The sequence below is a fragment of the Oreochromis aureus genome, linkage group 4, assembly GCF_013358895.1.
Source record: "Oreochromis aureus strain Israel breed Guangdong linkage group 4, ZZ_aureus, whole genome shotgun sequence".
Classification (NCBI taxonomy): domain Eukaryota; kingdom Metazoa; phylum Chordata; class Actinopteri; order Cichliformes; family Cichlidae; genus Oreochromis; species Oreochromis aureus.
In genome coordinates this window covers 17,817,174-17,844,825 of record NC_052945.1, presented here as the reverse complement: position 1 = coordinate 17,844,825, position 27,652 = coordinate 17,817,174, and the positions used below count along the sequence as shown (strand labels likewise).

At 42.5% G+C, this 27,652-nt stretch overlaps 1 protein-coding gene across 1 annotated transcript; it reads left to right on the top strand.

The window, feature by feature from the left end:
* grid2ipa (glutamate receptor, ionotropic, delta 2 (Grid2) interacting protein, a) lies at positions 1-27,619 on the top strand. The gene is given in 26 exon segments (XM_031730636.2): positions 1-82; positions 1,447-1,700; positions 1,791-2,123; positions 2,205-2,359; positions 12,008-12,283; positions 13,284-13,369; positions 13,484-13,553; positions 13,938-14,234; positions 14,553-14,704; positions 16,312-16,473; positions 16,938-17,044; positions 17,175-17,322; positions 18,156-18,512; positions 20,139-20,249; positions 20,252-20,303; positions 20,945-20,974; positions 22,329-22,533; positions 22,666-22,753; positions 23,056-23,133; positions 23,270-23,466; positions 23,554-23,709; positions 23,995-24,081; positions 24,168-24,297; positions 24,469-24,587; positions 24,693-24,857; positions 26,034-27,619. Coding segments are annotated over 26 exon segments (3,978 nt in total). The 3' UTR covers positions 26,115-27,619.
* The last annotated feature ends 33 nt before the right edge of the window (positions 27,620-27,652 follow it).

Below are 27,652 nucleotides of genomic sequence, written 5' to 3'. Positions count from 1 at the left end.
ATGAGGCGTTTCCTGAGCAGAAAGGGCCGCTTCTCCCTGCGCCAGAGCAAGTCGGGAACTCGGAGTGCCTCCAAAGATTTCTGTAAGTCTGTTTCTCAGAATGATAATTATTTTTATGCTATTCCCGAGGCGTTTCATCTAGTGGAAGTCAGATAAAGAGGGAAGCTTTAAAAGGACCTGGAGCTCAGATGTGTATCTGTGTCACAAGCCGGAGAGAAGAGGACAAGAAAGTCTCGATAGTGCCGCTTATGTTCTTGCAGGGAGAGAAGATTATGATCCACATCTCAGTAGTAGCGATTTTCCAGTCTGTTTTAGAGCCTTAATCAGCTACTGTTTGTTTCTGAGATCAGGCTCTGTGGGTTTTTGAGTCTGTATATATGTATTGTATTCACCGCCCTGAATATTCTTCCCTGTGCTCTGGTAAGATCTGTCTTTTTTATGTCTTGTTTTGAAGTAGAGTCTGACATTTTCAGATTTCTTTACAAAGGCTTGCACAGAATTTGTGCTTTTTAATTAGTCTTTTTTTTTCTTTCTTTTTCTTTTCTGTGTCTTTACAAGACGAATCATTTGCAAGGATGGTGCTGCAATTGGTGAATTTTTTTTTTTAACGTGCTTTCCTTTCTGGTTTTCTGCCTTGGGACCATGATGTCACAATTGACCTTTTTCATGGAGTAGCGGCACTGGCTTGACTTGGCGAATTTGATCACTATTTGATCAAATAAGTTTTCAATCTTGGCCACATACATGACAACTATGTACAAATTAGCTGGTTCTAATAAGTAACACTGTAATACAAATATGGATGCTGCAAAAGACAAGAGCATAGACAAAGACTTTGGAACAAAATAAAAGCACCTTCACGTAAAGTCAAAGTGCACTTAACAGTCCCAATAATGTCCTACATATATCTTCGATGCATTCGGATGGCTGTGGAAGACGAGTGATTCTACTGGGAGACTTTCGACAGCAGCTTAATGAGGCCAGTGACCAGGGGAAGGCCGGTGGTTCGACATGTGGGCTAGATAGCAGCAGGCATAAATAACCTCCTTCGGTTTATTAAAAGTCAATCTTTCTAAAACAGAGAGAGTGCCTTGAAATTTTGCGGTTTCATTAAATAGACCAGTGCACCTGCTGCTACAGCTACAAGCAGCTCCATATCTCAGTTGGCCCATTTAAACAGTCTGTTTGACCTCTATTCTACAGCTCGCAACCACCTCCACTGTATTAGGAGCTTGGACCAGATTAGCGATGCTCTTTTTTTTGCTTTCAGGATATGCGACAAGCGGTAAAGCAGAGATGGTTTCACCCCTTCATAAAGTGCCTATTGATATAATCATCTTTGAGTCTGAGGTTTTGCTTTGTTAATACCTAATTCCTCCCAAGAAATGTACAAATGAGCTATTTCTTTGCATCTCTTCAAGTCTTATTTCTCTTTCTGTTATCCAGACCTCGGCCTCCCAGCCACCAATCAGAACTGGCCAGAGGCATTTGGCTTCCGACTTGGAGGCACTGGGCCCAGCTATATCCTGTCTGTTGTAGAAGGCAGTAGTGCCTACCTGGCTGGCCTACAGCCCGGTGACCAGGTGGTGGATATAGAGGGCCAGGATGTGACCAACCTCAGCACACCGGCGCTGATCGCTCTGGCTCAGACCCTCAAGACGGTCCCACCGAGCATCGGGGTGGTGTCACGCATTGAACAGGTCAGCTGAAAGTCAACAACCCACATTTAGCTCTACAATGGTGAAGACGGTGCAAAGGTGGCAAACTTTATTTATTTTTTGCCCTCTCAGATTGACATCAACCCTGGCCCAGATGGCCGTTTTGGCTTCACCATTGTGGGAGACAGCCCGCTAATGGTTGAGGACTGCATGCCTAATGGTCCAGCTGGCCGCAGCGGCCTCAAGGCAGGGGACTATGTCATGGAGGTCAACGGCATTCCAGTGAAGCACCACGAAACAGCAGCCGCCATGATAAAAGCAGCTCAGGGACGACCTCTGCGTCTGGGTGTGCTCAGCATGGCTCGTCGACCAAAGCGGCTGAGCAGCAGCATGAGGGTGCTGTCACAGAGCGGGGACAGCGTCAGGGAGAGCCGGGCCCACAAGGCCATGGAGTTCAATAAAAAAGTAATTTTCTATCATTTTTCTGCATGTTTTGAACTGAAACTTAACATATTTAATGATGCCTTTTTTTTCTTTGTCTGTCAGGTGGAGGAAGTGTTAGGAGAGGAGCCAGATGTGAAGGAACAGCTGTTTGAGGTGCTAAAGCAGTATGCTGCTGAGAGGGATGTGGAGAGCCTGGCTGAGGCCCTGCCCGATATTCTGATCACTGAGGAGCATCAGCAACTGATTGACAGTGTCAGGTAGCTATTCATTCACCCAGATATGCAATCAGAGAGAGACTTAGAGGTAAAACAAGTCTGACTAAATGCCATGTGCATCTTTTAAGAAGATTGGCTTCAATGATTTACTTCTTTTCATGCAGTGATTAACAACACTTTCTCAGAAACACAGGAGTTTCTTAAAACTGTTCCTCTCGTACTTAGATGTCCCTGGAATACTAATGAGGGGGAGACTCACAGTGCAACACAGTTCTGGTCATTTTTACATCTGGTTGCAGACCGAAGCCAAACCTGATATGATATTTAGTATTTAGACTCTGATTATAATCATCTCTTTCACTAATCCAAGCTGTATAAAATGCAAACTCATATACTCACATTTTATACTCTTTACATTGGTTCCAATATGTTTCAGGAAATTCTTGTATTTACATACAGAGCACTAAACAGCCAGGCTACAGATTTATTTTTAATCTCAGCTTCTTACAAAATACACTGCTGCTCGCTGTCTTCACAGGCTCAGAATTTGTTAGTTGTTCCCCAGTTTATGGGGAATTTTATTGAATCATTATTATTCAGTTATTTTTAAAAGACCTGTTTATTTCATCGTGTCTTACGGTGCCTTTTTATTGGCTATTATGGCACTTCATTTTCTTATTTATTTTATTGTTTTTGTGAACAGTGCTGTGTGACTGCTGTACCCTGCCTCTTGCTTGTGACTGCTGGGATAGGCTTCAGCCTCGTTGGAACCCTGAATTTGTCACATTGTTAAGAAGATATTTCAATGGATCTGAAGCTTTGTATGTGACTGGCTTGGTGCCATACTTAAGTGTAAAAGATTAACAAATCATAGGGACCCAGGTTTATTAACAGCATGGTGACACGTTCTAAGTAATCAACACTGCATCTTCAAGTTATCATGAACCTGTTTTTGGGTCCAAAACAAAAATAGCTGAAATTACTGTTTCTGCTTGTAGATGGAGTTATAGACATATTGGGTAAAGTTATACAGTATAAGCTTACACAGCAACAACCAAAAAAAACCTAGTGATTTGCCATAGGAACCCCTGCTCTTTCAGCATTTTACTGTGAAATGTGTCAGGGACACATCAAAACCACACATAAATAAGTTTCTTTTATGTCTAACACTGCTCTTGGGTGCTTGAATGTCACTCTTCTGTTTCCCCCCACCTCAGGTACAGTATGCAAAAAGCGTATGATTAGAAGTTGACCGCCGAATATTGCATTTCTTCCTCCTCAGCAATCATTGGAAAATCAAAACCCAAAACACAACACCGCTGCACACGCTTGCATTTCCACTCTCTCTGTCTTTTCTGCTCACTTCACTCTCTTTTTTTCTCGCTTGGTCTCCTTCTTTCCCACATCTCCCTGTCAGCTGTGATGCACTCTTTGATACACGCACCAGTTTTTTGTGTGGATCACATTACTGGATGCTCTTTATTCCCTCCTCTGCATACAGCTCTTAGCTGCTACAGCCAGTTTGCTGCCGGTGGATGAGATTTTGCACACATAGTGTAACACACAGTGAAACATGCAGATGCTCAGTCTCCATCCACACAGTCGTGGCTTTGAAGTTCCATACTGGGAGACATTATGAGTTGCTGTCTCAGGTGAGTACCGAACAATTTGTCACGATTAATTTTCAGAGCGTTTGCAGCATGTAACTGGTCATCAAGTTTGCCTTCCTTGGCGTCTGTCGTGTGTGGTCATTTCTGATTGGTCATCAAGTAAACTGCACCGCTGTTAAAGCTCTCTATGACAGCCGACTTGTTACAGTCAATTAGTGATGAGTTTTCCCTGTGCCTCATTTTTTTGGGTGACTAATCTGTTCTACCTGCAGCTAACAAACAAAGCTGCTGTCCAGCCGTCTCAGTTTCATTTGAACACAGATGTCTGTCTCACAGCACTGATGGCTCATTTCCATCCTTAGAAAGCTGCCTGGGAAAAACAAATGGTTTGCAATGTTTGTTGTCCACAGGAGAGCCATCAATTATGCATTAGCTGTACCCATAGAGGACTGAGGACTGTTGAGCTGTTTTTCTCACTTTCAGCAATAACTCTAACAATAATTGTCTGAGTCTGTCTTTAAAAAAATCAACTCTACCTTCTTTTACCCATAATTCCATACTGTGGTGCTGAATCAGGAATGCTATAACCTTTAAAGGATTTGATGTATATGTGCTGCGTTCCACGTTTATGTCTTTGTGTCTGCCTGTTATGTTGCCTACATGCTAAAAAAAAAAAAGGCTGTGCAGATTTGAAAGGGTGTTTTTGAGTTTGTAGTTTCAAGAACGGCTAAAAATAAACTTTATATTCCACATTTAGAAGAAAGGTCTTTATGCTGAATCTTTAGTTTGTCTGTGGTGGGAGCCGTATGGAGTGTTTCCAGGAGCTGTGCCTCAGGCGTTGTGTTGGTTGATGTAAACAGTTTCTGTGGACAATGAAATTTATAATATGAATGCAATCTCTTCTTAGCTAATTTTGCTCAGACTTTCATGGTTCCCCATGAAAAAGCCCTCTGACTGCAGTTATTTCTTGACTTTCCAGTGAGCATCTTTTATTAAAACCATGAGGTTTACATTGCTCGTTTTGAGTGAAAAATCTTCAGATTAGACAAGGTCCACAAAATTTAGTGCATGGTTCTCTCACAATGAATTGTCATAATTTCAGCTATTTGCTTGTGACCTTTCTTATAACTTCAGATGTATTTTGGTGCTAATGAGTAAACTGTGTTCCCCATTTATTGCATTTAACTTGTCAGCATGATGTAGCTATTCAGAGCTGTTACCCTAGCCTGAATTTGCTGATACTGAATGCCTTTTTTGTCTCATTAAGTATACTGATTGTGCTATAACTCCTAATCGCAGTGATCTGAAAAGCTATACTGAGAATCCAAGCCGCTGACTAAGGAATTAAGATGTCCGACAGCGAGATATACGATTATTAGCGTGCTCCGTCATGAGCCTGGTGCCAGTGTCGTCATTCTGAGCGCGGAGAATCAAGTGTTTGCTCTCCTTCTGCCACCCAATCTGCCGGTGTGTGTCCCTCAATCACTGTCACTTACTACGACAGCCCTCACACACTCATGCACATGCATTTACACACGAATGTGAGAACACTCCACCCACCCTTCCTCTGATAATGAGAGGTCTGTGTCAGAGGATCTGAGGTGTGCTTAACAGCTCATGAAACTATTTCTTTTGTCCGCCTTGCGAAAACTTGACCAGCTGGGCCACACGCTGCTCAGTCTGCCTCTGTCCCCATCGCTGATTCGCCTCGCCTCCTCCCAAAGGATGTGTTCTATTTTTAAGCAGCCTACTTCTTTTAATAAATTCTCTCTTAGGTTTCTGGCGCACTTGCTGGTGTCAATTCTTAAATGCTGTAAAGCCCAGGGGTCAGCAAGTGCTTGACAATTGAAATTAGAGACAAGCTGGGAGTACCTATTAGCTCTTTTGTTCATGTGGTTCTGCAGTGTTTTGATAACTTGTGAGTATAGTGAAGTGTCAGCCTTTGTCTGACACTGCATCCATATATAGACTTCAAAGGTGTGAATTAATTAGACTTTCACATCCTTTTGTGTTTGAGTGCCAAAATGTTTTCAGCTTCTGCTTTATGAATCAGTCTTTTCTGGTAGTTTTTGCACCAGTTTGGATACATTTTCTACCTAGCATACATGTAATGAATAGGGATGAATCACACAGTCACAACTGCAAAACTTCCTGCATGTTCACTTATGCACATTACAGTTTCATTGTGCTGACCTGCCTATGAAATTCCACTGGGGCTCCACACTCTTCTCCACTTCTCTCCTCTCTCCCTCCTCACTTACTCCTCTGTTCTTGTCATTCTTTCTTTCCTCCACTGAGGGAAGAGAAGATTTGTCACTCACTACCTCTCACTGCTGAATGATGGACAAGTCAATGCTGAGGATTATCCTTTAACCGAGACCAAGAAGACAACCCTGTGTTGACCTCGAGCCTTTGCTTCTGTCTTTTGGTGCCTGTGGAAGACGGGGATAAAGGATGGGAAGGCATAAAGAGTGCTCCCCCAAACATGAAGTTGGAGAAGAGCTAATGATGCTGCCTGAGGATGTTTTGGAGGTGTGGAAGGATGTAAACCACAGCCACTCTTATAGTTTGCTCCCTCCCTCTCTCTCATTTGCTCTCGTTCTTCATCTGGCTGCTTTCCGAGCCTGCAGCAAGCACCTTTGAGATCCAGGACACCTTTGCGTTTCTCATCTTTCTCTCCTTTCTCCTTTGTCCGGGAGAGTTGTTTGTTCAAAACTAGATGGGGACTAACTGAGACAGAGGGGAGGCATTTGCATTGCTTAACTGAGCTCAGACACTTCCTCAAAGCCCCGAAGAGCCATGGGAAGGGATAGGAGCCTTTCCAGACACTTTCGGTATGGCACTTTTTGTTTGATCTCAGAACAGTGTTCACTGTGCTTTGTGTTGTTTGTGCTGAGCTGTATTTGAAGTTGCTGGAGCGCTGCTGTGCAACTATATCTGGTGGGCTTGTTATCAAGGTGTGTAATGATGATAATTTTACACTTTGTGTTAGCATGTGAAAATGTCAAAACTGGAAACATCCGATTCCAGCCGGCAAAACAGCATGAGAAAACCTCGAGATTTTAGCAAAACTCAGTTTGACATTTCCCAACAACCACTTTCACATTTTCTTTTGGAGGCTTTTTAATTTCACTCTTTATTTTAACTTCACCGTGTCACATAGTGTGATTCCTGTTTGCAGATTCATACTTGGCCCAGCTGTTAAATTAGCTGATCGGAAGTGGGTCTGATGATGATGATGATGATGATAATGGTTCTCTTGCACTGAGTTTCCCAGCTGATTGCAATTGTCATTCATCCCTCTGTGCATCATGTCCTTGATCCACCCCTCCCTCAGACCTAATTATAGACTTATCTCGCCCTCCTTATAATTGAGGGCATCCCAAGGCCTACATCCAGCTTCACTGGAGGGAAGCTTTGAAGTTTCTGCTCACTTGTTTTGGCTAGGCCAAACTTTTTTTTTTTTTACAAGTGAAAGTTTCTTTGACGGAGGTCAGATCGTTTCAACGGAGTTACAGTACAGGGATGTAGAGAGGGAGTAGAGGCGATGACAGCAATAGAAAGCGATAACTGACAGAATGAAATGTGATAAACGTGTAAAAACTGGCCCCATTCTGTTTTGTTTTCCCCCCAACTCCGTTTGTCCGGGGAACCACGGTGATGTATGACTGTTTTTCAGTAAAGTTGAATGGCCTACATAGGGTGTAAGCACAGAAAATACAACTTCATTCCCAATAGTTATATGACCCTGGCCTAGAAAGAGCTCTAGTTTTCTGCCTTCGTTCTTTCCTAGTCTCATGACACTGTCAGGTTTTACAGATCATGTCTTCATATCGGTCTCTTCTACGTTTTTTGCCGTTACTTCATCAACTCTTGCTTGTCTGTCTTGCCTTTTCTTCCTACTTTTTTTTTCTTTGTCACTCACTCCGGCTTTCTGCTGGCTTGGATGGATACTGTTTTCTCTTATGTATAGCTGTCTATAACTGGAGCATGGTCCTTGGAATAGCAGTATCAAGCAATCTGGTGTTACAGAAGAACACATTGCTGCCCTCCAGGGAAGAGTTGACTTTTTGCTGCATGAATACACAGTGCACTTAATCATTGTCACCCTCATACACACCTTTTTGGGTTCACAATTAACATGAATGTAGGTGGATGAAGCACTACCTATGGAAGAATTTGTGTCACTGATAATACTGAGAAGGTTGTCCCAACATGCTACAGAAAGCAGTAAAAGTAAAAGGGAAGGTTTAGAAGATGGTAGTGAGACCTGCTATGATGTATGGTTTGGAGATGGTGGGACTAAATGACAGTAGGTAGGGAGAGTTGAAGATGCTAAGATTTTCATTGGGGCTGTCCAGGAGAGAACAGGAATAGAAATGAGTAAAATGGCCTGGTAAATGGCCTGTATTTATATAGCGCTTTCTAGTCCCTAAGGACCCCAAAGCGCTTTACATATCCAGACATCCACCCATTCACACACACATTCACACACTGGTGATGGCAAGCTACATAGTAGCCACAGCCACCCTGGGGCGCACTGACAGAGGCGAGGCTGCCGAACACTGGCGCCACCGGGCCCTCTGACCACCACCAGTAGGCAACGGGTGAAGTGTCTTGCCCAAGGACACAACGACCGAGACTGTCCAAGCTGGGGGCTCGAACCGGCAACCTTCCGATTACAAGGCGAACTCCCAACTCTTGAGCCACGATCGTACATCAGAGGGACAGCTCAGGTAGTATGACTTGGAGACAAAGTTAAAGAGGCAAGGGTGAGATGGTTTGGAGAAATACAGAGGAGGGATAGTGAATATATTGGACAAATGATGTTGAATATAGACCTGCCAGGCAGGAGGAAAAGAGGAACACCTCATGGTTGTGGTGAAAGTGGACATTTACTTGTTATTTTCTGGACTGGCACAATATGTTTTCTAGTCTCTGAATCTTTTGTAAAGACTCTGTATTTCAGCTACATTTTCCAGATGAGCCTCAATGTTCTGTGCATTAATAAACATTGTAGCTATTTTTCCATTTCTGAAGAATGAAAACAGAAAATTCTGAATGTATCTGTTAAGTATGTGAAGAGAGCTTCTTTTGATAAAGTTAATGTGGGCCCGTGATTGCACCATGGGGAACGCCTGGCATACTACACTGTTTGGTCACATGAAAAACCAATTATCTGATAGTCACTGAAGCAACTTTACCACCTCAACTCACTCTCACTCATGTTTCCATTTTTCCCTAACGATGGGTGTAACTGACAGTTATAAATCCGTTTTTGACACCAGTGAATAGAAAAAAAAATGTACAGCATTGCTGTATCTAGTGTGTCTTTCTTCAGTCTGAAGAGTTGATCATTGCATTTTTTAAAGCTGGGTACAACCCTGGGTGCTCCTCAGTATTCTCAATAACAGAAATTCCTCCACAAAAATGTGTCCTTATGAAACAAAGAAGGTTTGCATAAGAGTGACTATAATTAAGTGCATTGTGTAATCATGGGTTTGGTCTTATGTCAGTGAGACTGCAAGCATCCAGACTGCTTTTCCATTATTCAAGTTTAGTGAAAATACCTGATGATGCTGTGAGTCTGTCCATGGCTGGGTTAGACCACAAGAGTCATTAAGTGTTAATGAGGTTGAAAAACATACAGCGAATCAGCAGTTAGTTCCCATATGTATTTGTGTGTGTGCGTGTGTGTGAGTCTGTTTGAGTCAAGGTGGAATAATTTCTGTACCAGGAGACACTGTGGAAAAGCAAACTGTAATTTTGCAGTGCTTTTGGCTTTGTGCTCTTTGAGTTATGCTTCTAATATACTTACAAGTGTATTGCAGGTTTGTTCTTGTACAAATGTAATAAACCATATGAAAGCTGCAGGTGCAACCAGTAAGCAAAATAAATGTCACAAGTCTGACCAACAGTACAAAACTAGAGACTGTATTAAACTGAGTGTTTTATTCTTGTGGATGATGAGCACTGGATGTTGGTAGTGGTTTAACATACAGCTTGGCAGTGCATGACCTCATTTATAGAAGTTTTAAAAGTCTCAGTCTGTACTTTTGGAACACCTGTGCATAGCTGGGTTTTGGATACCGATCAATGTGCAGTGTTCCAGGTTGGTTTTAATTAAAGCTGTGGTCTGGTATATATCAGCGTGCACTTGCATAAACCTTTAAGTTTTAGTGAGTCATAACTGTGTGTTAATAATTCTCTAGAGAGTTAATATCTATATTCCCTCAGCTTTGCATCTTAAGATATTGGTATGAAGGCAACCCACTACATAAGCAAGGATTTTTAAGAAACTACAAAACTGAGAATAATCTAATCTTTGCCTCCTAACGATATTCCCAAATGTACCTGTAAAATCACTGTGACAGCTTTGAAATCCAAAGTGCGCCGCGGAGCCTTATTGGGATTTAAATCAGAATTTATACTGTGTACATGGAGCCACACTGGAACTGGTGCACTCTGAAAAAAACAAAGCACTCTTTCCTGCTCTGCAACAGTGGAAGCACCCAGGAGATTCACGATGAAGTTAGAGAGATAGAGAGAGTTGTGCTGAGAATCGAGGGAGCATCATTTTGTAGGCAGGATGGGGAGAAAGGATGCAAAAGAGAAAAGGTGGCGGGGAGGTGCGTGCGTATGTGTAACAGAGAAGCGCCCTATATTTAAATAAGGAGCACACGATAAAACACTTTCCAAAACAGTTATTGGCAATATTTCTTCCATTTCTAGGTCACTTCTGGTGCTTTGTTATGCATTTTTCTTGTTCTTGCAGATAATTGGCCAAATATAAACCAGCAGACAGCACTAAGACTGCAAGAGAGTTTAATGGGACCAGACATTTCAAACAATCTAAAAAGATCAGTGGCAAATGTCAGGTTTGGGTGTTAGTAGAAACCGTAAGAAAATGGTTCTTTATCTGTGGTTTAAAGCTGATGCTAAAGAATCTTAACCCTTCAAAGCCTGAACCATGAAATAATTGTGAGAAAATTCAAATCTTTGGAAAATGGGGTGTTCTTCTGCCAAATTAAGAAAATAATTTTCATATATCAATTAATATCATAAATATATTTGCTATATTTGGCTAATTTTTTGCAATTTATTGCCTAAAAATGTATTTTGCAATTTGGAAAGAATTAGGTTCATGATGTGGAAGGCATTAAAGGGCATTAAAGGGAGAAATTTGTATCAAATAAATAGCAGCAAGTTTTTTGATGCACGCAAAGCTTCAGAGAGGTTGTGCATCTGAAATACAAGCTCTCCTTACTAGGCTTAATTCTTTATTTAAAAAATAAGTTACAACTCTGTTTTGTTATTTTTAATCTCTGTGCATGAAACATACAAAACAGATTGGGGGAAACTGGGTGCACTACCCTCACAACACATCCTTTAACACACTAAATTTAAGGGTAACTTGATGTGAGGGTTTGCTTTTCCTTTAAGAAGGAAAAAAAACACATTTGGAGTAGATGATGGGAGGGCAAAATAACAGTAGTAGGGGGGGAATGAAGTGCTTTCTCCCAGAGGTGGCTCTGGCACTGAGCTTCCTCACATTTCGTATATTAGCAGTGAACTGTCACTGATACTGAACACTTTTACCTGCAGCCGCTAATGTGACAGGATCACACAACAAAGCTCGTCTCTCGTCTCTTTCATTCGCTCACTCACATGCAAACTCTCACGAAAATCACACACACACTCAGATGTTGGACCAGTTCTTTCTGCTTGCCTCGACACTCCCATGAGATGATACGGATTGAACTATTTTTAAGCCAATTAAGTGGATCCTGCTGTTGGAGCAATACGTAATCAGAACAAGAATCCCTCTGCAGTTTTGATACCTCGGACAACAGATGTTTTGAGAGATTAGTATAAAGAATCTTGATTTTTGTTTGGGAGATTTAGGGTGAAATACTGCTTGTTTTTATTATATATGATACTGATCTCTTGTAGAAATGTAAAAAAAATTGCTGGTTACTGACTGAACACAAGAGAAGCTGAACTGGAAACTGCTCCTCCTTTGCTGTAAAAGCTTATCCAGTCTCTCTGGGCTTTGTTCTGATCCCACAATGTTTGTCAGGATCTTCATTCCCAAGAAGCACCGGGAGCGTTTTGACGAAGTGGTTTCCCAAAGCCTGATGAGCCGGCTGAAGGGGCGCAGCTTTAGTGACCCCAGCCGCAGCCACCTTCGCCGTAGCCGAAGCGAGGATCACCCCGAACGCCTTCTTGTCTCCACCCGCGCCAGCTCGGTGCCACGCACCCACGCAGAGGAAGGTGTGGTACCCCCTGCCCGAGGCATGCGCAAGACCACGTCACTCATAGCTGGCCACTCCAGTGGCACCACCACAAACTGCAGGTCTGTGTTAAGCAACAATGATTTGGGTTTTCTTTAAAGTTTATTTAGAGCAAAAAGAAAGAGGCGCACAGGTCCCACCTCTGCAAAAATGATGAGCAGTATAAGAGATTTGGATTTTCTCTGCTAACATTTAATCAGTTCCAGAGTGTGCAGGCTTCAGTTACACAGTGTATGTCATTTTTAGTCTTCAAGATGCCAGTTCCTTTAAATAACTATCTATCCTCCTATGTTTGATCACTGCACCTTTCCAAAAATCCCCCAAAACTGCCTGAACAGCCGTCTCTGTGTAAGCATGGAATTTATTTAAACTGGAACATGTAGGATTTCAGTGAAAAATAGACCCTTAAGTGGTAAAACCAGTGGCGACATAAACCTATTAGGACAGTCACGCCTGCTCTCTTTTCCTGCAGTGATGTCGTTTTTCATCATGAATTGATGTCACTCGCTTTTCCACTCATATAAACTCGTTTAAAGATTTAATGCTGAGAGGTGTTTGAAAAACACCTTTAAACATGATTTAAGCATCCTTTCACCATCTGCTAAAGTTATGGGAGTAAACCGCCACAAGACACTCCCGATCTCCTCGTTATACAGCTCCCTGGGGACACATTGTCCATATTTAAGTAGGCTTGTTCGTGCAGGATGTGAATTTAAAATAGTGTGCTGAATATGGAAGTCTGCTCAGCTTCTTTCAGAAAAGCCATAAGAACCAGTCAATTTCACTGTGTTATGTGACTCAAGTCTACATTCACTGAGCTTGACAATTAATGGACTTCACCCCATTTATTGTAACAGTTTCTGTCCCCTGGATGTTATTTTAATTAAGTTTAAAAGTTTAAGAGGGCTTTCTTGTAACCTGTTTTCTAATCATTACTACAATCGTGCTGATTTAGCCCCTGAATGTGATTACTGTGTGATTATTTCAGGCGACCTGCTTTTCTTTTACAACAAAGGAGCTCTGAGTATAGTTGTTAACTGAAGCTTAAATTTGCTTCTTTAGGACAGTGAGAGTTTGCAAGGGCAACATGAGTTTTGGCTTCACTCTCAGAGGCCATGCTCCAGTGTGGATTGACTCAGTGATCCCTGGTAAGAATGCGTGTGCCCCCCACATGTTTAGAAATTACACTGCAAAGCAGATAATAGACTTCAATATGAACTCCATATAGGTAAACTGTCTGTCATTCTTTCTCTGTTCTTCAGGAAGCCCTGCAGACAAAGCCGGTCTAAAACCAGGAGACCGCATCCTGTTTCTCAATGGACTGGACATGAGGTTGAACTGCATAAACTGCACATATTCTTTGCATGTTTTTGCATAAAACAGTGCAAATCCTAAAGCAATTTGCTGGTAAAGAAATAAAAAGAAGAAAAGTGACAGGAAGTTAGCATAAACATGTTATTATGGTCCCACTGTTAAAGATATTTTTTCATTTGTAAAACTTGGAGCCTTTGAATATATTACAAGACTAAAGTAAGACAAAATATGACAAGAAAGTACCCCCCAAATCAACTTTTCATTCATTGGTTACTGGTTATTTGTGCACCACTAACATGACATAAGTAGTAGTGACATCACTAAATTGTAAGTTTTAGCTTTTCTACTGAATAACTGGTAGAAATGCCTTTGACATCCTGGATACCATCTGTCCGCCTGCAGGACCTCCTCTCATGAAAAGGTAGTGTCCATGCTGCAGGGAAGCGGTGCCATGCCCACACTGGTAGTGGAGGATGGGCCGCCTACATTTACCCTTGCAGAGCAGGACCTCGCAGGAGGTGGCGTTCCCACAGAACGGGCCCGCTCTCCTGTGCTCAGCTCCCTCCAGTGGGTGGCGGAAATTCTGCCCCCCAGTATCAGGGTTCAGGGTCGCACCTTTGGGCAGCAGTTGGAGCACCTGCTGACCATTCAGGAGAGATACACCATCTGCAAAGCATTGGAGAACTTCTTCCAGCATAGGTAAGCAAAGCACAGGGAGACAAGGAGAGAAGGAGAGTATGGATAGAGACCATAGATTGTGTACAGTTTAAGGTGGAGAGAGAAAAAGCTAGTGACTCAATAATATTGCTAGTAATATATTAATATGGTTATATTTTGTTGAGCTAGAGGCAAATTAAGTTGTGGGTTTGGATTTCAGTTCCGTTCAATAAATTAGGCCACCTACGTAGGTGATGGCCATACACCTGAGTTCAAATTTTCCTGTTACCTGCTAATTCCTTTGACCTCTAACTGGACAGCCAGGTGATCTCTGTCCCGTTGCCTGTGCTTCAATGACAGGAATGTTGACACTCTGATCGTGGATGTGTTCCCGGTGCTGGACACTCCAGCAAAACAGGTGATCTGGCAGTTTGTTTACCAGCTGCTTACGTATGAAGAGCAAGAGCACTGCCAGAGCAAGATTTCACGTTTTCTTGGATACAAATCCCCAGGTAAGTGCACAAATTTGTTGTAGTTTACATTTTTATGACACTTGGTATTACATATGGATTATGAAAATGTGTTTGTGTGTGAGATGGAGACTGTTCTAATGAAACGGTAGTGTCCTTTTCACATACCTTCAACCGAAGCAGTCGAGACTGCCAGCAAGACAGCTCCTTACACAACAGAACCAGGTTTACCCCAATTAAGTTTGCGCACTTTTAGGCCTTTGTCTTAACACCACATATTTGAAATACAAAAGCGTTTCTACAGACAAAAGCTTGGGTGTGCCACGGCCTCCCCGGTGTCACCCATTGTAGCCAACCTTTGCATGGAGGAAGTGGAAAGTAAAGCTCTTGGATCTTTCACAGAGACAGCACCTAGACACTGGTACAGATACATCAGTGACATCTGGGTCAAAATCAAAACTCACGAAACATAAAGTTCACCAGGGAAGATGCAAAGTTAATACAAAGATAATAATTTAATTTTTCTGGACTGCGCTGTTGCATTACGGAGGATGGAAGCCTCAACATTGAAGTTTACTGGAAGCCCACACACACAGACCATTACCTACTCTTTGACTCCCACCACCCTCTGGAACACAAACTTGGGGTGATCGGGACGAATCGGGCAGAAAAAGTTCCCTATAAGGCAGAAGGGGAAAAAGGAACACACACGTGTAAATAAAGCTCTTAAAACATGTCAGCGAAGATGCACAGGAAAGAAGGTCAGACACCAACTAGGGAGAAACAGAACAACACTGTCGTCACTTATGTTATCTTGAAGCACAACATCCCAGTGCACTTTAGACCACTTTAGCCACACACTCAGACAAAAACTGGTTCATCCCAAGGACAAAACTCCCAAACACAAGCTAAACGATGTAGTGTATGCTGTGCAGTGCAGCGAGGAGTGCTCAGACCTCTACATTGGAGAACCCAAGCAGCCGCTCCATAAACACATCGCACAGCATAGAAGAGCCACCTCGACAGGACAAGATTCATCTGTACATCTGCACCTAAAGGACAAACGTCACTCTTTTGAGGATGCCAGTGTTCACATTTGGGACCTAGAAGAGGAGTAAAAGAGGTCATCTATGTCCGCTGTGAATGACCATCTATGAACAGAGGTGATGCTTATGCATATGCATTTTTGAGATTCCATCTAAGGCCGCTTAACCCCCACTCACATCTTGTGTCAGGTGATCTCAACAGGTCATATGATAGGAAGGCTGAGAATCGATGCGCCACTCACAATCGAAGCCTCTGGTAGTATTGACTCATGGCTTTGCTTGACTCATGTTACGATGCACCTCCTAAGAGACAGTTTCCCAATTTTTCCAATTTGTGGGACTCTCCATCTTTTGGTTTTAGAACTGAAGAAGCTTCTTGAACATCACCAAACAACTTAAAGAAGTCAGTCGCCTTCGTTTCAAGCTCTTAGGACTACTATGACCAGGATGACTGAGAATCTCCAGAGACATATGTCCTGACGATAATCACGGGTCATTTTTGGGGGATCTTAAATAGAATTGCTAGTTCGGTGAAATGCAATCAACCCAGGCGCTGCAGCCCCTTACACTCCTGCATTGCCAATACATGTGTGTGTGTTCCAGTTCCACCTCCACCACCACCACCTCCCCCTCCTCCGGAGCCCGAAGTTGTCCCTGAGCCCCACCGCCGTAGCAGTTCCATGAGGGTGACAGGGACCACGTACAGGAGCAGTGTGAGGGGACGTAGCTCTGATGACCTGGTCATTGGTACACACTTGGGCATGGGTACTGAACTTTACTGTCTCTGTCATCATCAGCAGCAACATTAACACCCCGACCACCTCGGCACGCTTGACTCCTATCACGATCATGACGCCATTAGCACTGATATTGTTATCATTGTGCCTGTCCACACGGTCCTGTTTAAATTCACTTATTTATTTCTATCAGAATTTAATTAAATTTTCTTCAAGCTTCTTTTATATGAACAGTTTTGTTGAAATCACTACATGCTTTTACATTTGCATATTTAATGTATTATTTAATGTATTTTAACATGATCCCATGCAGTCATGTAGTAACATCGGACTAAATCCAGTATATCTCTTTGCTGATCTCACTCACTCTGCTCACTAACTCACAAACCACCCAAAGCCCAAATACTAACAACACATGCAAAGCTGGAATCTATATTTGGGTCTATGTCACTCATAAGAGTCTAAGTTCTTCCAATGGTTGTGTTATCATAGGCCACCGTGCAGAGCCATTACTGGAGACGGGGATGAGGCTAGCTCCAGGAGAGAGACAGTCAGGAGATGGTACCTCTCTCCCTGAAACTCCCAACAACCTCACTAATGTATGTAGCCACGCCCATTTTAATGAGACAAGATGCATATAATAATGGCAGTTAAAGAGTTAGGATAAGAATTCTCAAACCAGTATATATATATATTTATATATTCGTTTGCACATTTTCACCATGTAAGCTGTCAGCAGTGTACGCTGAACTGGAGAACATGTATTCAGCCAAGAGGTCCAAGTCTCTGAAGAGTCGCCCGCCTCCTGCCCCTGAGAGTTTGCTGGATCTGGACCCTCCGTCACGCACCGCATCCCCTACGATACACGTTAACACAGGTAGCTGATTGTATACGTTTGCATTTGGAGCTGGGGTGGAATCTTACTCTAATACACAAAATCTCCGTCTGTCTGTACATCATGAAAACCTCCTATATGATCAGGAGCTGAGCACCCAAACTTGACATACAGGTGCATCTTAGAGCCCTGAAATTTCTTATCTGTGTCACATATTATTGGGGCGTTGTCACGTTACCTAGCAACCACCTAGGTAACGTTTGCGTGTGTGTGAGGGAGAGAGATTTTAGGGAAACCATAGAAGTGAAGGGGAATGACAAAAAAGGGCTGCAGAAAAAGAAAGATATACAAAAATCCTGCGTTTAACGAACAGATTTTTTTTCCCTGCTGTACATAAATACACAGCAGAGCAGAGGTTTAAGACAAATACCAAATTTAATCTCCTCAAAAAATTCTTTTCCCGAGGGCTAATTTATCGGTTTTTTATGACCCACGTGGGAAGGATCAGAGCAGTCATCACAAATTAAATCTGGATCACGCTGGGTTAGGCTCTGATGATTTAAAAATTTTCCATCAGTAACAAAGTGCTGTCATCGAACACTGAGCTGCATACATATTTGGTGATGGTGGAAGTGGAACTAGAAAACACACCATTAAGTACACCTGTCAGTCAAAAATGAGATTTCTCTGATAGTTAGTGATGTAATTACTGGATGTAATATGAACACGAGAATCATTACTTGTATTTGTTCTCATAATTCATTGACTGCAAGGTATCATTAAAGAGACATTTCTTTTAACTGCTACATTTAAACATAATTAAGAAAGCCAAGATTCAGCTGTCATCATTACAATATATCATTTCCTTGTCTTAGGTAGCCGCAAAGGCCCTTCATCCCATACATCCTGGCCGGAGCCTCTCCCCAGCCCCCCACAATCCCAATTCTACCCATCAGGGTTAACAAGCCAGACCAGTGGGGAGTCCAACCCTTACATCAGCCTCGACAGTCCCCCTCCCTCACCTCCAGAACCCCCTGACTACCCGTCTAGCCCCCCTGCTCACCGCAGCAGCAAGCGCCGTTACACCTTCTCCAAACCGCCTCGCTCTGAAGACACAGACCGCTTTCTGGATGCACTGAGCGAGCAGCTGGGACAGAGGGTGGCCATTGTCGATGACTTCTTGACTCCTGAAAACGACTATGAAGAGGTAGAATCACATCAACACTGCACCAGTTTTCCAAAGCACTGAAATGAAGTTATCATCAAGTAACTATTTAGCTACTGGGAAAACTAATGTTTAATTTTTCACAGTAATCAAAATTCCCTTAATAGAATAGAATAGAATAGAATAGAATAGAATAGAATAGAATAGAATAGAATAGCCTTTATTGTCATTGTACAGGGTACAACGAAATTGGAGTGCCACTCCCTTGGTGCAAAATGCAATAATAAATATAATAAATAAAAAATAGTAAGATATAAAAGGTACAATAAAACAAACATAAGTACTCAAACAAAAGTAAGTATGATATTTACAGGATAGCAGCATTAATATAATGACAGTATGACAGTATGAATAGCAGCATAATATAATGACAGTGACAGTATGGTATGGCTAAGCAGGTTCAATTGTTTTTGTGCTTATTTGCAATGGTGATAGCTCTGGGAAAGAAGCTATCCCTGAATCTGTTTGTCCTGGTTTTATGTGACCTGTACCGTCGGCCTGACGGTAATAGTTCAAACAGTTGATTGCTGGGGTGAGAGTAGTCCTTGATGATATTGCCAGCTCTGCTGAGGTACCGAGAGTTTGCAATGACCTCCAGGCTGGGCAGAGAGCAGCCAGTGATCTTCTGGGCTGTGTTGATGACCCTCTGCAGTGCTTTCCTGTCTGCAGCTGAGCACCCTGCATACCATGTTGTTATGCCGTACGTTAGGATGCTCTCTATGGTGGCTCTGTAGAATGTCACCAGCAGCCTTAATGGCTACAAGGTGCTTTATGCAGTAAAACAAAATGCCTGTTAAATCCTTTGTGATCACAAAGCACAGGGAGTTTAGACATTGTTCTGTGTTTGTAATAAAAGATGCTGGGGTATGTTTCCCCAGTTTGTTTGATATAAGATTTCAACAGTTTACCAGTTTACAGCCTCTCTTGTTGTATGGGGTCAATCTGTCTCAGGTCAACAAGGGCCTCTGGCTCCTATTTTGGAGTAGGCTATCTGCTGATATTTTATTTTTGCGGTACAACATGTCATATTTGCTCAATCCAGCATGAAAGACGAATAAAAATGATATTTTCTTTTTTTTGTGACTAAGAATTGAATGTTTTAAAGGGTTATATTTGCTTTATTTTACACTATTATGAGATTATCTTTGACCAGAATAGTCTGTTACCCTCAGTGAATTTCTGTTGTTTCTGTCACTTCAAACAACATCATAAAGCATAAAGTATCATTAAAATTTACTGCCAGTCTTAAGGTTTTCTCATAGGTTGACTGCCTTGACCGTGGTGTTTTTAAAATCAAAGAAAATTTATAGAATAATATGTGTCATAGAGAGAGGTTCACAAGCTGTTGTTGACCTGACAAATAAATCTGCAAATGAAAGAGCATGTAAAGGATTTAAAAACTTCACTGCAGCATTTGCATTGAAATACATTGAGGAGGTTGTAGAGAACCTGCTTACACATTTATGTATTTTTTTTTTGGTTAACTCTTGTAGTTTGACAAATGCACCAAAAAAATCCACTTTGGCATTAGGTCTAATGAAGTGTAATTGGTGTTAATGCCAGGATGTTGTGCAGATGGGTTTCCCAGATGAAGAGGATGAGGATAATGAAGACGATTTGGTGGTGGATGAAGAGGAAAATGGAGGATTTGTTGCTCCAGAGCTCAGCAGCCCGAGTGATGTCCAGAGCAGCAGTGGAGAAGAAAATGCCTCATCTCTGACCTACTCATCTTCCTCTGATCACATTCCCCACCCCCCATGACCCCTCCTCCACCCCCACCAGTCCAGTTCAATGATCCGCCTCCGCCTCCTCCGCCTCCAGCATCTGCACAGAGTCAACCGCAGCACCAACAGCAGCAACAACAGCAGCAACTAAGCTACACTCCTGAACACTCCCCAAGAACATACGTGCCCATCCGCCGGAAATCCGGCCCTCCTCCCCCACCTCCTCCCCGCAGTAATCCACCACCTAAACGCCATTCCTTGCATAAAGTCCTCCCTACAAGGGAAGACCTACAGGTGCATGCTACCATACAAGAGCTAAAAGCCTACCAAGAGCAACAAGTCTACCAGGAAAGGCAAGCCTATGAGGAGCAACAGGCGTATAAGGAGAGGCAGGCATATGAAGAGCAAAAAGCCTTTGAAGAACAACAACTCCTGCAAGAGCAGCAGGCCTTGCAGGAACAACAAGCTTATCAGGAGAAAATTTTCAAAGAGAGACAGGCTTATGAAGAGCAGAAGGCATTCGAGGAGCAAAAAGCTTTTGAAGAGCAACAGTTATACCAAGAGCAACAAGCCTACCAAGAAAGACAAGCGTACGAGCAGCGTCAAGCCTACCAGGAGCAAAAAGCATATGAACAGCGTCAAGCCTACAAGGAACAAAAAGCATTCGAGGAGCTTCAAGCCTACAAGGAGCAAAAAGCATTCGAGGAGCTTCAAGCCTACCAGGAACAAAAAGCCTATGAGGAGCGTAAAGCTTATGAGGAGCAAAAAGCTTATGAGGAGCGACAAGCCTATAAGGAGCAGCAAGCGTATCAAGAGCAACAGCTGCAGCAGATCTACCAGAGCCACCACTCGATGCCTGCCCAGCCAACACAGCAGAAAGCCCATTCACCTCTTCCTCTTCAGTCCTTACCTCCTCTTCCCTCTCCAGACTCCGTCCATCACCATGCAAACCACCCTCTTTACATGATGCGCCAAGCACAGCAGCAGCAGGCCCACCAGACTCATCATCACCGACGTCTGTCCCGTTCTGCGCCTCCCCCACACCAGCCGTCACCCCAACCAACAGGCCATCCCAGCCAACAAGGTCAGTACGTAGAGGGCATCTACCAAAGTCATCAGAGTGTAAGACCCCAGCCCCACCATTCCTCAACTGAGATGCTCCACCAGATGCACCAAGCCCCGGCTCATCATTCCTCAGCTGAGGTGCTGCATCAGTTGCAACAATCCCAGGCCCACCACTCATCTGCTGAGATGCTTCAACAGATGCAGCAAGTCCATGCCCACTACTCATCATCAGAAGTGCTCCACCAAATGCACAAATCTAAGGCCCATCATTCGTCAACAGAGCTCCTGCACCAGGCTCAACAGATGCAGCAAATACAGCCTCTCCACTCCTCCACCGAACTTCTCCACCAAGCCCACCAGATGCATCGAGGACAGCCCCACCATTCCTCAACTGAGCTGCTCCATCAAATTCATAAACCCCAGGCGCACCACTCCTCTACAGAGCTTCTTCATCAGGCCCATCAAATGCACCAACCCAAGCCCCATCACTCCTCCACAGAGCTTCTGCATCAAACCCAGCAAGAGCCTGCATCCCTCCCAGTTCAGCTAAACCGGGATGGCCACTCCCATCAGAGCAGGAGAAGTCTAAAGGGCCATCATCAAACTGAAGTGTCGGTGCAGGGGAGGCACCAAGAGCAGCAGATCCACCAAACCCACCACCCCCAGCCCACAAAGCCCTCTCCCCAGAGACCCCACTCTATCCAGCAGACGCACCACCATTCCAGCACTCCTCAGATCCACCACATCCATCACATGACCCCACAGCCACCTCCTCAGGACTACCAGCACCAGATTCACGTCATCCACCCTCCCCAGCAGCCTCACAGGCCCCAGCCCCTTCTCTCCACCTTTCAACCCCTGCAGCCACACCAACCCACCCTCTCCACTTTTCAGCCACTGCCTCAACACCCCCAGTCACAGCACCAAGTCCAGTCCTCCACCCAAACTGCCCGCCCACAGTCACAGCCCTCGCATCATTTGCTGCAATCTCAACACCAGTCCCAATCCCAGCCTCACCATAAACAATCCCACAGCCAGAGCCAGCCCCAGTCCCTCCCCCACTCTCTTTCTGACCCCACGGAGCACCTAGAGCCCCCACCACCTCCTCCGCTCCCCCCACCCTGCTCCCCTCCACCTCTACCAAGACCTAGTCTGTCCAGAATGGACTCCAACCATATGAGTGTAAAGAGGCTGCGCTGGGAGCAGGTGGAAAACTCAGAGGGGACAATATGGGGACAGGTGAGTTCTGATTGGAAGCTAAAGCTTCTCAAAGTGCCACCGAGTTTAGATTTAGAATTCTAAATGTAAAATATTTTCCAAACTATAACATTTAGACCTCTTTTTTTAAAAGAAAATGTGTGTGTCTGACAGTTGGGAGCAAATTCTGACTATGAAAAACTGCATGACATGGTGAAGTATCTGGATCTGGAGCTGCACTTTGGAACACAGAAGAGCTCCAGTGAGTATAAGGGGCTGTGTGCCTAACTGGAGTGCTTTTATCTGTGCGCACAGCTAAATATTCATAAGAGTTAGGGAAGCCCAGTATAAAGAGTGAAAAATACTTTGATTAGTGATTCATTTGATAGGAAGACAACATTGGCTTAATCTGTCATTGTACTCTATATAATTTCCCCTTAAGAAATCAATGTAAGCAATGTAAAAGGAAAATTCAGACTAAATCTGCTTGTCCAGTTTCTCTCACCTACCTTTCTAAATTTTGGCATTTAACTTCCCCCGTCTAATTTTCAGTGCCTGTCCCAGAACCATCCCCTCAGCTAGAAACCTTCAAGAAGAAAGATGTTATAGAAATTCTGTCCCATAAGAAAGCTTACAATGCCTGTGAGTATGACTGCCTTTTTTTAAATTTTTCAAATGTCATTTGTAATTAAGATGTCAAGATGAAAGTTATAAACCATAGTTATAGCTCTATGAATCAGAGTTAAGTACTCTGATGATGATTATCTTCTGCCTCTAGCCATCCTGATAGCCCACCTGAAGCTGTCTCCAGGGGAACTGCGTCAGATTTTGATGAACATGGCCACAGACAGGCTGGAGCCAGCCCACATCAAACAGCTGCTACTATATGCCCCCGATGCAGAGGAGGTCAAAAAATATGAGGAGTATAGACAGGACCCCAGCAAACTGAGCGAGCCAGATCAGTTTGTGCTGCAGGTACAGTTCTGGTTTACTGTTACTGGGCTACTTTTGAGTTTCATTGATCTTGCATTTATCTTGATTTGCCTGTTGTGCATATATCAGATGTTATCAGTACCGGAGTACCAGACCCGCCTCCAGTGCCTCCTCTTCAAGTGTTCTCTTCAGGAGAAGACGGAGGAGCTGAAAGGAGCATATGACTGTATTTACAACGCCTCCATGGAGCTGAAGACCAGCAAGAAGCTAGCTAAGATACTAGAGGTAGTCTTTATGTTCAAAAATGTTATGTCACTGTAGATTAGAAACACGTGAAAATACAAAATACTTCTTTGACAAGTCTGTGAGATACTGATAAGACACAGAGTCACTGTAGAAGCAAAGAAGGACTTTTGCTAAATTATGTCTTTTTTATGTGAAAGAAGAAGAAAAATTAAATTACGGGAGCAAAGAAAATTATACTGATAAACGAGGGGTGAAAATTAATGATCAAGATAAATTAATAGTGATACAATAACAGATCTGTTTACTCATTTGTGCCCTGTTTAGTTTGTGTTGGCGATGGGGAACTACTTGAATAATAGCCAGCCTAAAACCAACAAAACTACAGGCTTTAAGATCAACTTCCTTACAGAGGTACACCAAATGATATTTAACATATTATGGAGTATTTATGTATGGGCTTGCATGTGTATTTTATGACTCCACAATATCGCGTGCAGCTGAGCACAACTAAAACAGTGGACGGGAAGTCAACATTTCTGCATATCCTGGTTAAATCGTTATGTCAACATTTCCCGGATGTGTTGGACTTTTCCAAAGATCTTACGATGGTTCCACTTGCAGCAAAAGGTAGATGCATACATTTTAATATTTGTTGACAGTCTTTTATAAATGTACTGGCACGATTGTCAAATTTAAGTGGTTGTTTTCATTTTGGCTACATCTGTTTTTTTGTCTCTGAGCATCTTTTTCCTCTTGCCTCTGGTTTCCTATGTTGTACGCACACACACCTGCTTTTAGTAAACCAGAGGAACATCACCTCCGATCTGAATGACCTTCATACGACAATCCAGGACATTCGCACAACTTGTCAGAAGATGCCTGCGACTTCTGATGACCGCTTTGCTGTTGTCATGAGTGTATCCTTAAAAACCCCCCACTGGGGATGAGGCACAGGGGACAAGGAAAACACTATGTAGTAAATAAGATTAAACATTTTTGTGCCTTAACTTTATGGTGTTAAGAATTTCCTGGAAAACAGTCATCCAGCAATCCAGTCTCTGGAGTCTCTCCAACAGAGAGCCATGGAAGAATTCAGCAAGACTGCCTCCTACTTTGGAGAAGACAGCAAAGCCACAAATACCGAGGCCTTCTTTGGTATCTTTGCCGAATTCATAAACAAGTTTGAGGTGAGCAGGAAATATTAAGCCATTCTTCATTCAAATGATTATCTTTGTTGTGTCTGCAGCATATTTGCCTTTGTAGTTCCCTCCCAGCCGTCTCAGGTTCTTTTGCTCAACTGCTTGTGATGCATAACCTAAAAGGTTGCAGATAAACAGTTGCACTGTGTTATCATCTGATAACTGCCTCATTACTTGCTATATTTTCTGCTTTGCCAGTGTTTTTATTTTCAGAGAGGGCCGTGCATTGTGTTTAGTAATGAGCACTGTCTGCATTAAATCAAAAAAGCACTCTGCTAGGTTACAGCACTGATAATGAGCTTCATGATGTAAACTAGCAGGGCCACTTTGTAAACACTCAGCATTCATTAACGTGTTCCAGCCCGCCAGACGTTTGATGTTGGAGGTTTTAGATGCTATACTTTAAATTTTAAAAAAATGCAGAGTTTTGAAAAATTTAACGCTATTTTGCAGCAGCTCTTTGCTTTTTCTTTTTTCTGTGTTGCTTTTTCTTTTTGAGCTTTGCTGTGCTTGTGGTTTTCAAACTTATCTAACTTTTAATTTGTTTTTGTTTTTTTTACATCTGTTTATTAACACTTCTATGTAGTGAGTAAACCACATGAATAAAAGTACAGGGCTACACCTCTTTGTCTATGATTTCAGGTGTATAAAATCAAGTACCTACCCATACCGTCTGCTTTTTATAAACATCACTGGGATAAATCAGTTCATGAAATTTCTCCCCTCCCAGATATTCCACAATCAACTCTAAGAGGTGTTACTGAAAAGCGAAGGTGTTTAAGAACCACAGCAGCTCAGCTACAAAGGGGCAGACCACATAAAGTTAAGAGCAGAGTCAACCAGTGCAACCTCCATCATTAACATCAGCGCAAAAACTGTGCACCTGGAGCTTCATGGCATAGGTTTCCATGGCTGAGCACCTCCTGCAGGTGTACTGTATACGTTGCCCAGTACTTTTGTCCATATAGGGCACTCACAACGACTGTCACAAAAAATAAAAATATATATCTAGAAATATTACATATTTCAATAAGCAGGGTGCATGCAACAAAGCAGTAGGTTAGAAAAACTAAAAATAATACTACCTGGAAAAACAAAGGATGTATATAAAAGTAAATTAAAAGAAAATCCTGCAATTTTTTTTTCTGCATTTCTTTGCCACAGAGAGCTCTAAGTGATCAGCAAGTTGCTGAAATCCCGAAAAGCCCCAGGAGTCCACGAATGGCCTCCCCGCTGGCCTGGTAACACACATGCATGTGTGGAGATTACAACATGCAGTTGTTCATACAGAACACAGTATACCCAAGTACACAAACATCCTATATACATATACTAGTATATAAATACACTAACATACAAGCACATAAACCACACATCACAATACCAAGCAAAAAAACACAAGTTAGATGAAGGGAAAAGCAGAAATATTGGCATCAAAGACAGATAATGTAGCTTTAGACCAGTGTTGTACTATATTATATGTATCTTCAGTGACAAAGACCCGTCAGTAGACTGCAACCTTGTTGAACCGTCTGCTGTTTGATAGTCGCTCAGTAACATCGCATAGTTTAAGTTATATTTCTCTAAGCCCTCTAAGTTTAGGTCATTGAGCACCTGCGTAGTGCGGTACGACAGTGATTTAATAAAATCTTTGTGGCATAACCCCGATTAAGACATAGATCCAAAAATAGATATTTAATTTAAATATATTCACACTCGTTGGTTCAGATGAAAGTACAAAAGCAGTTTTTGGATTAGTTTGACCTTTTTAAGGTGCCCACCGCACTGAATGTAACGTAAATACTTTACTAAGTGATGCTTGTTTTCTTAAGTAAGTCCTCAGCTTAGGATGCATTATTTGCAGCACTCCTTTAGTTTCAGTAGAATTTTCCATTTTCTACCATGCCAGCTGTGGTGGTAAGATTTTTTTTTTGTATTGCTCTTGTATAATGCTTAACTCCTGACCCCACCAACTTGTGTATATGAATCATTGGCTCAAAGTCACTGTTGGTGGAATTTTCCATCTCGAACGGTGCCAATATACCAGTAGGATTTATTTATTTATTTTTTGGATTGTTCATTTTGTTTCTGCATTGCTCCTATATAATGCTTTACTTCTTATCCTACCAACATGTATGTATATAAAGGTGACACTGGCTCCAGTCTCGAAGACACTGATAACAGATTGCCGAAGTGGGATTATGTGGGTCTTACAGCGGGCACTGTGCAATAAATGAATGTTTAACTGTAGTCCACTGTTTGGTGTTATATCTATTAAAGTGTAAATAGGGATTATATTGTGCGTGTAGACTGTACAGAATAAGCCAGAATATGAAGAAAAACATATGCTACAATTTATAAAGCACTTTGTTACCCAAGTATTTCTTTTACTGAATGTGTGATATGATGGGACCATAGAGTTATACCACTGAGAGGGCGAAATATCAGTAAGTGTAGCAGCATTTGATATCATTTTCACACACAACTAATAATGCAGTATACCAGCTGTTCAGATATTCCAGTGCTTTGTAAAAACTGAAGCTTATAGCTAATATTTTTTGAAATCATAAGACAAATTATTACAGTAACAGTCATGTGTGCAGTCAGTAAAACCTTTGTTTTCTAATGGTATAAGTTGTAATGTTCTGGCTAAAGTACAGAATGTAAACCTCTAAGGCATTGGTGTCCATTTAAGGCCTACTAAGTGTTAAGTCTGTGTTTTGTATTGTAATCTAAATCTGACAAATATAAAGAGCTGTGTGAGATCCACATTTGGGTGAATG